At 69.2% G+C, this 9,169-nt stretch overlaps 1 protein-coding gene across 1 annotated transcript; it reads right to left on the reverse strand.

Annotated features, from left to right (window-relative positions):
• Nucleotides 1-6: 6 nt before the first annotated feature.
• Nucleotides 7-6,788, reverse strand: ENG (endoglin; the record flags this gene model as incomplete). Its single annotated transcript, XM_035312568.1, has 13 exons — nucleotides 6,648-6,788; nucleotides 5,556-5,717; nucleotides 3,296-3,430; nucleotides 2,554-2,716; nucleotides 2,177-2,333; nucleotides 1,918-2,050; nucleotides 1,497-1,671; nucleotides 1,274-1,416; nucleotides 1,006-1,143; nucleotides 852-896; nucleotides 665-775; nucleotides 344-589; nucleotides 7-99 (listed from the first exon to the last, which is right to left on the reverse strand). Coding segments are annotated over exons 1-13 (1,827 nt in total), but the record flags the coding sequence as incomplete, so codon positions are not given.
• Nucleotides 6,789-9,169: the final 2,381 nt, after the last annotated feature.

The following is a 9,169-nucleotide window of genomic DNA, read 5'->3' on the forward strand; positions in this document are numbered from 1 at the left end:
CCCCCCCCCGGCCCTGCCCCGTGCCCCAAACTCACTGTTAGGTGGCCTCCAGACGTCCTTCACTGTCACCTCCAAAACCTTCTCGAAGATGGTGTTGTTCTGCGCACGGGGAGGGCCGGGGTGAGCACGGGGACAGCGCTGCCCCACCGGCACCGCCCCGGTGCCACCATCCCATGGGGACAGCGCTGGGTTCCCCCATGCCCCGGGGGCTTTGGGGGACCTGGGGTGCTGTCCCCAGCTTGGCGATGGAGACCGGTGGCTGGGGACCCACCGAAATGGGGACCGGCATGGTGCCAGCACGGGGACACCCCTGGGCACCCCGGGACAGGGGCATCACACTGACCTGCAGCCCGGCCTTGCACTTGAGGGTGGCGGAGAAGGGGACGTGGCCGCCCTCGGGGACGGCGTAGGTGAAGCGGAATCGCCAAACCTTCCTGGCCCTGCTGCCGGGGGGCTCCTCCAGCACGGCCACGCTGGAGCTCTGCGCCTTGTTGGCCTGCACCAGCAGCAGCGGCTCCGTCCCCGGTGCCACCAGCCAGCACTCCTTGAGCTGCAGGTCGGCCGGGTAGTCGTCCCAGCGCATGGAGGCCTGCGGGGGGACGGGGTGGCCGTGAGGGATGCCGCCCCGTGGCACAGCCCCCGCGGTGGCCGGGCGCTGCGGTACCTGCACGAAGGCCTCCTTGTTGACCTCCAGCTCCGTCTGCGGCGCCTCGAAGGCGGCGGTGGGGAAGAGGCGCAGGAAGAGCTCCCGTGGGATCTGGCACTGGAAAGCCACCTGGGGACAAGGACAGCGTGAGCCACCCCACGGCACCCAGTGAGCCGGTGGCACCGGTACCGGTGCCGGCACTTACCCGCACGCTCCTGAGCGCCGAGCCCTTGGACAGGCTGAGGATGAGCTGCGAGGAGGGGAGGAAGGCTCGGTCAGCCCGGCCCTTGAGCTGTCCCCATGAGTGTCCCTTGTCGCTGGTGGGATGGGGACACCTCCCGGCCGGGGCCGCCGCTCACCTCGTTCTTGGCGTTGCCCTGGCTCTCCAGCGAGGTGCCGCAGTGGCTGAGCGGGGTGCGCAGCATGAAGTGCGTCGCGTTCTTCTCCGCCTGGCAGCTGATGTCCCGCAGGGTGATGTTCACCACGTCTTTGATGGGCTGAAAGAGAAGCACCAGCCGTGCCCCCTGCTCCCTCCGGCGTGCCCGGCCAGCCCCCCCTCCAGCACCCCGGCACCCAGAGCAGGATGAGACCCCCCCCCCCCCCCCGGCACGCAGGCGGTGCCCTCACCTCCAGGTGGGACCTGGCGATGATGATCTCCATGGTGTCATCCGTGCACTTCCAGGGCTGGAGCATGAGGAGCAGCACGTGGGGCAGCGTGTCCGAGGTGGGGGCCGGCGGCGTGGGCGTCGCGGGCGGCTTCCTCGGCACCTCTGCGGGGAGAGGACGCGGGGAGCTGAGCAGTGACACCCCAACAAGACCCCCGAGCCCAGGAGGGGTGCCGGGGACCCACCGTGCTCCTGGATCTCCAGGGTGATGCGGGGGCTGATGGGGATGGTGGAGTAGGAGGCGATGACGCTGTAGTTCTTCTCGAAGGCTTTGGCGACCAGGCCCTGCTCCGTGTCAGGCAGCAGCTCCCCCCTGAAGAGGTGCGTGAAGAAGGACGTGATCTTGTAGGTGCCAGAGACCTGTGGGGGTGGCACGGGGTTGGGGGGGGTTAGCGGTGCTGGGGGCATCCGGCTGTGAGCAGCCACCGGGGTCGGGGCCGCACCGAGGTGGGGACGGGCTCTGGGGGATCACGGTGCAGCGAGGGGGCTGCCGCGTCCTGGGCTGGTGTCCCCAGGGCGATGTCCCCTCCTGCCAACCCTCCATGGGCTCTTTGCCACCCCCTTCCCGGGGCCAGCGAGGGGACGATGGCGGGACGCCGGCCGTACCAGGAACTGGATGTGGCAGCTGTTAAGCGAGAGGAACCAGGTGAGGTTGGCCCGGCTCTGGAGGATGAGGATCTGGTTGCTCACCACCCTCTCGGGACAGCTCAGGGACAGGTTCACCTCCGTGACGGGCGAGCTGCAAGAGCGCAAGACCCCCTCCAGCCTCAGCCCCCACTCCTCCGGGTCCGGGGCCTCCGAGAGACCCCGACCCCTTCCCCAGGTTCCCCAAGCTGTGCCCCCCCGGGGGACACACGCAGGGTACCTGTGCTCAGGCTGCAGCCGGATGATGTGGGCAGCCCTGGAGCTGTGGGCGCCGCCGCTGGCGCAGCCCCTCATCCCGTGGAAGAACACCTCGGCGTCCAGGTGCGGCGCGGCGTTGAAGCGCTCCTGGGGGACGCAGTCCGGGGGGCTGCGGGCATCTGCGGGGGGGTGCAGGCAGCGCTGGGGGTCACCAAAACCAAACCACGCCCGGCGGGCATGGAGAGGGTGCCCAGGGGAACCACCTCCCGCAGCATCGCCCCGCGGACCCAGTGCATTCCCAGCACTGGGAGCAGGGAGAGCACTGCGGCTCCTTCCTCCCCCCGCCCCGGTGCCACCCGGTGTCCCCCCACTCCCCGCCATCCCCTGTCCCCCACGCACCTTCACCCAGGCGGAGGTGGATGGCACGCGGGTCCCGCAGCTCGCTGTAGGACGTGATGCCCCCGTAGCTGCCCCGCGCCCAGTCCAGCAGCTGCCCCTTGCTGGCGGCCGCCGGCAGCTCCCTGTGCGGCACCGTGGTGCTCCCCGGGCTCAGGGTGGCGTCCTGCGGGCGAGAGGCAGCCTGAGCCGGGGCAGGAGGCACGGACGCATCCCTCCCCGGCTCCGGCTGCAGCTGGGAAAACTCAGGAGCCCTTCTCGTGGCACGGAGGACGCCGGTTTGAAGGCATCTTGGCTGGGCATCTCCAGAGGCCTGCCTCCATCACGGCTTGGGGTCACAGCGTGGGGACCTGGGGGAGCGGCGCGGCCAGCCGGCGGCACGCGGGGAGCTCGGCCCACTTTATTATTAGCCGCAAAACAAAGCCGGAGGTTTATTTTCCTAACAAAGCTCCCGGCCCCGGCTCAGCTCGCTGGAGCCAAACCCCATCGCTGACCTTCCTCCCGGCAGCCGGAGGAAACGGGAGCTTTTTCAAGCCCCGTGCGTCATTCGCCGCCCAGCCTGCCCCGCGCTCAGATCCGCCGCCGGGAGCCAGGCGTCCCCTCAGCCGCGGGCACCGCGAGCATCGTCCCTGGGGAGAGGGCACCGGCGTCCCCCGTGGGCACCCCAGGCACCCCAGGGATGTCCCCAGCCCTGCTGTGCCCCCCCCCAGGATCGCTCCCAGGGGTCTGTCCCCGCAGCACTCACGGTGAGGACGACCAGGTCCGGGCACAGGGAGGTGATGGAGGCCAAGCACCGGGAGCACTGCAGGACCAGCACCGTTGGCCGGGCGCAGCCGCTGGCTGGCGGCGTGACAGACACCTTGAGCACAACGGATGGGGCCTGGGGGAGCAAGGAGAGTGTCAGCACCCCGCAGGGCTGGGACACCCCATCCCGTGTCCCCAGAGATGGGGCAGCAGGGAGGGACGTCGGGCTGGCCCCAAACACAGGAGGCTGTGTGGTTGGGAGTTATGGCCTTGGGGCGGGTGAGGGATGCAGGGAAGCCACAGAGGGGCAAAACCCTCCGGCTGTGCCCAAATGAGGCACCAGGGTGTCCTCGCACCAGGGGCAGAGCATCCCCACGCTGGGGCCAGGGCACCCACCGTGGGTGTCAGAGCACTGGGGACCGGGCGGCGGGCTGTCACCTGTGGGGACTGGGGCATCCCCCACTGGGAACTGGAAATCCCCAAAGACCGTCCAGGACATCACCACACCGGGACTGGAACACCCCCAAAGAGCAGCCCAGGATAACCCTACCCCAAGACTGGCGCATCCCCACACTGGGGCTGGACCATCCCCAACTCCATGCACCGGTGCATCCCCACCCTGGGTACCAGGACCCCAACCCATGGCTATCCTGGCCCCATCCTGACACCGCGGAGCCACTCCAGCCCCGGGGCAGCCGCAGGGCTCGGCTCAGCCGGAAAACCGCGTCAGGAAGCCGGGGAGCCAGGCGCTAAGTTTGGAAACCACCGCCCGGCTCAGCGCTCGCAGCACGGCGAGCCGCCCGGGGCTGCGTGGGCACCGAGGCACGGCGCAACCACCGCCGCCGGCCGCTTGCCCGGCACCGTAGGGCCGAGGGCACCGCCTGGCCCGGCCGTGGCCCCGTGGGCGAGCTCGGCCGCGTGGGTGGCCGGGGACCCCGGGTGGCCCCGTGGCGGCGGGAGGAGCCGGCGCTGGTTTTCCTGCCGCGTGTTTTGCGGCGCTCCATTGTTTGGTGCCCGCCGAGCGGAGGGAGGCTCGGTTTGCGTCTAGCCCGCTGCGGCCTTTTTTTAGGTTTTTCTTCTTGGTGTTATTATTTTTTTTTTTCTCTCTTCATAGGGAGCTGCTTATAGAAAGCGGCTTCCAGTAATTCTTCTGCGAGCGGAGCCGGGTCCCTGCCCCGCTCCCCCCGCGCGCCCAGGGCTCGGTGCCGGCGAGCCGAGTGCCGCAGCCGTGACATCAGCGCGTGTCCCCCGCCGCCTCCGGTGACAAAGCCGGGGCACCCCCGGCCCTGACGCTCAGCCTCAGGCGCCTGCCTGCGTCAGGGCCAGGTTTCCCGTCAGGGCGTGCGGGGTGAGGCCGTGCCGGGGCGCCGCGGGCGTGGGGCACTGCAGAGGCTGCCCCCAACGCGGCTCCCCCTGCGCCGCCCCTGCCCAGCGCCCCGAAAAGCAGAACTGGGAGAGCTGGGAGGCGGCGGGGGGAACGCGGTGCTGGGCAGCTGGGGCCGGGCCAAAATCTGGTGCTGTGCTTTCTGGGGCCCCGAGAGCTCGAGGGGAGCCCAGCCTGGGCCCTACAGCAGGGTTTTCCCCCCGAGCTGCCTCCTCCTGCCCTGCCAGCGCTCTCAGGACCGCACCAGGTGGGGACGCAGCCCTGGCCTCGCTGCCCTGCTCTGCCCATCGTCACCCCGAAGCCACCCGAGCGCCCAGGGAGCGGTTATCGCCCCGAGGCAGGCAGCAAAACACTGGTGGCCGCATTTCCGCTGCAAGTGATGTGAGGGCCTCAGGCCTCCCTGCATCCCTCCTGCCCTCCTCAGCGCCGTCCCCGTGGGTGCCGGGCTCTGCCCCGCTCCTGCTCGCCGCAGGGCCACCTCCCCGAGGGACGTGCGGGTTGTGGGGACGCCCAGCGCGGGGACAGTCCCTGCGGTGCCAGAAAGGTGTCAGGAACGTGGCCTTTAAAGGATTTTAAACTTCCCCTCCTGGGACGGAGAAAAACTGCAGCTTCAGCTCGGAGGGGAAGCGCGGCCGTGCGGGGAAATTGCACTGTGGAAAAGGTTAATCTGGTTTCTCTCGCAGTTCCTGATTTAGAGGAAATGCTTTCGACAGCTCCGCGCTGACCGCAGCGTGCCGGGGGCGAGGGGGCCGCATTTACCCGGGGGGGATGGAAAAGGACCGGGGGGGGGGGGGGGGGGGGAGTAGGACATGGAAAAACCCCAAGCTGAGCACCCCGACGGTGCCTGGGGCTGACGTGCGGGGTCCCGCTGGCTCACCTTGGACCACTGGACGCCGAGGACGTGGACTTCATTGGCGCTGTGCAGGGAGCTGCTGCTGACACAGCCCCGCGGCACCGTGCCCGTGCTGTAGGACAGGGTGACCGGGGGCTCCGCCGCCACCGGCCGCAGGTCGCAGCCCTCGGTGCGCACGGGGTCTGGGTGGAAAACAAGAGACTTCGGTCACCGCCACGCGGCGTGGGGACAGGGGACAGGCCGGAGGGGGCCCGCACCGCGACGCCGGCCCCAACGCTGGCTCTGCTCGGGGCCTGCCCGGCGCAGCGATCCCGTAATGGCCCTCGGATCCGGTCTGGAAAAACCCGCTGTCCCCGCGCGGCACCGCCGCGTGCCAGAGCTCCCGCGTGGCTTCCCCTACAAGCGGGCGCCGGAGGCGGCCCCCCCCACACACACATCCCTCCCCCTGGTGCTGACGGAAAATGGGAAGCCCAGGTGTGGAAATGGCACCGAGCTCGGCCCCCGCCGGCCGCCGAGGTGCGAGGCAGGCGGGCGGCCGTGACACCGAGAGCCCCACATGGGGCTGGCGAGCGAGCGGGGCCCCGCAGCTGCCAAGGGAAATCCTGACTGCAAGAAAAGGTGTTTGAAGCCCTGAGCCTGCCTCGCTCGGAGGCTGCCGTGGCCATTTCCCCTGCCCTGAGCTGCGCTGCCACAGCCCGCCTGTCCCTGAATTAGCTCCTGCACCAGGGCACCCATGGCTGGCACAGCAGGGAGGGTGCCTGCCCTGCAGGGTGCTTTGCACCGGGGCGTCCCCGCGGGGCTAGGGGCACCACACTTGCTTTGGATGTGGCCACCGAGCGCTGTCCCTTCCCCAGGGGCTCTCTGGCGGCTCCAGCCACCAAGCTGGGAGGTGACCGGGCCCCGTGCCAGCACCGGGGCACCCGGCGTCCCCATGGGGACGCGGACAGGGTGGCGCGAGGCCGCGGGCACCGAGGCTGCGACAGGCGGCAGCCTGGCAAGGGCCACCCGCGCCGTCCCTGGGCTATGTCGGGGTGGCGAGGCCACGGCGGTGGGGTCACGGCGCAGGCCCCACGGTGACGCTGCCACGGGCCCACCTATTGTCCGGCGCTTCCTCCCCCCGGCGCGGCGGCCGCAGCATCGGGAGGAAGATAAACAGCCGCTTATCTGGGCGCCGCAGCCCGCGGCCCTCTTCCCTCCGCTCCTGCCCCGGCGGCACCGGGCATGGCCCCCGGCCCCCGGCATCGCAGGGCAGGGGACGGGCAGCTCGTCACCTCCCCGGTGACATCCCGCGGGGTGACATCCCGCGGGGTGAGGGGACGCGGCTGGGCTGTCCCCGGCGTGGGGCAGGGATGCTGCGGAGGGGACGCGGGGCAGCGGTGCCAGCCGGGCACCGTCCCCGTCCCCGTCCCGGGGGAAGGCAGCAGCGGTCTCCAGCATGATGTCAGGATCAGATAACGGCGCTCAGCTGGGCCCAGCCTGCGCCCGCGGGGTCAATCAGATAAGGGCGCGTTTATTTTTGTACTCCAGGAAATTTAAAAAAATAATAAAATAAAAAGAAAGAAAGAAAGAAAATCCACTTTATGTTTTTCCAGCCTCCCACCCGCCCTCGGCCTCTCCGCAGCGCAGACGGAGCGGGGAGCGGGGACGGAGCTGCCGCGTCTCCCCGGCGCGTGGATGTCTGGGGGGGGAAATTCCTGTTTTGTTGCGAGCGGATCAAAGGCCCCGGGTGCAGAACAAAGCCCAAGGGTGCCGGGGGTGCCGGGGGGGGGTGGGGGGGGGGGCACGCGGCCAGGGCAGGCGGCGGGACGGGCCCCCGCCAGGCAGGATCGCCCGGGCACCACCGCGCCGGCGGCCCCCCCCCCCCCCCCCGTGCCACCTTGGCACTCGTGCAATGAGCTGGCAGGGCTCGGCGGGGATGGAGGCAGTGCTGCAGGGCTGGGGGCTGTCACCCCCGGGCCACCCCCGGCTGCTGTGCCTCGTGGAGGTGGCAGCGGGGTTTGGGAAGGCGTAGATGTGCCCTCACCACCCGGCACCAGGTTTTCTGGGTGCAGCGCTGGGGGAGATGCTGTCCCACGTCAGCCTGTCCCGGGTCAGCCTGTCCCCAAGCGGATGAAGGCGACGAGCCCTGCGTCCCCTCTACACGTGGTTTCTGCCCCCCAGCAGGGAGCAGCCTCACCCGGGCTGGGGAGGGAAGAGCCAGCACCGCGGTCCCCCCGGGACAGCAGCCCTAGTCCCTGCTGGCACTGTCAGAGGGGGCACGTGGGGGCTCAAAGCCCCCCCAGCCCATCAACCCCCCCCTGTCTGCATGACCCCTTGGTGCTGTGCCTGCCAGGGACACCCCAGCCCCAAGGGTCTGCACCAGAGAGGGCAGGGACTGTATGGCACAGCTACAGGGGACGGGGATGGCACAGCCGTATGGGGTGGGGACGTATGGCACAGCTACATGTGTCCGGGACGGTGTGGCACGGCCACACGGGGCATGGGCTATATGGAAGAGCTCCACACTCCGAGTCCCCTCTCAGGGACCTCAGAGGCACGGTCACGTGTAGCAGGGACTGTACGGCTCAGGGTTACAGGACAGGGACAGCATTGCGTAGTTCCTTAGGACAGGGACCACGGGGCCCAGCTACGCAGGGCAGGGACCACAGAGCAGGTAGGAGAGGGCTGCACCGCAGAGCTGCGTGGGACAGGGCAGCGTAACAGCCATATGGGACGGGGCCCGTACAGCACGGCTAAAAGGCACAGGGACACACCGCTAAGTCGGCTGGGGGACCGCGTGGCACAGCTATCCAGCACAGCCACCTTAGTGCAGGGCTGTATGGCACAGCCACGTGGGATGGGGAGCGTATGGCACGGGTACGAAGGACACGACCTGTGTGGCACAGCTACGTAGGACAGAGACTGAACTGTACAGCTGCATAGAACGGGGGATGCAAGGCACAGCCACGCGGGATAGGAATTACATGGCACACGTACGTAGGATAGGGCCTGCACAGCTACACGGCGCACAGACCTTGTCGCACATCTGTTGAGGATGGTGACCGTATGGCACGGCCACACAAGGGCTGTATGGCACAGCTACAAGGGGCACAACCTACAGCACAGCTACGCAGGAGGGGGGGCCATATGACGGCTGTAGGACAGGGACCGTACGGCACAGCTGTGTTAGATGGGGACTGTAAAAATCAACCCCCCGGGACACGGCCCCAGCCCCCTGTGACAGGTCCTGTAGGGCATGGCCACGGGCAGCACCAGGGGGTGACAGCGGGCAGGGTGCGGGCACCCAGCCCGGCAGCGGGGACCCCAGCAGCCCCCATGGGACCGACCCGTGAGGGACGTGCTGAACCCACTGACCCTGCGTTGCTGCAGCCCTCACACTTCCCTGTCCCTGTGCACCCCGTCCCTGTGTCCCCTCTGCCCACCTGCGGGTGTCCCCATGCCTGCGCCCCCCAAAATCCTTCCCGCGAAGCCACAGAGCCTGCGGTCACGGGACGAGGGCTGCGGGGCCGACAACTAAGGCGGTGAAAAAGTGCCTGGCCCTATTGCCACAAACACCAGGGGAGGCTTTGGGTTTTTACCCTCGTTCCCCACCCCCCCCGGGTCGGTGCCCTCGTTGAGGGGGTCCCGCTGCCTGCCCC

The sequence above is a fragment of the Oxyura jamaicensis genome (assembly GCF_011077185.1).
Source record: "Oxyura jamaicensis isolate SHBP4307 breed ruddy duck chromosome 17 unlocalized genomic scaffold, BPBGC_Ojam_1.0 oxy17_random_OJ72947, whole genome shotgun sequence".
Classification (NCBI taxonomy): domain Eukaryota; kingdom Metazoa; phylum Chordata; class Aves; order Anseriformes; family Anatidae; genus Oxyura; species Oxyura jamaicensis.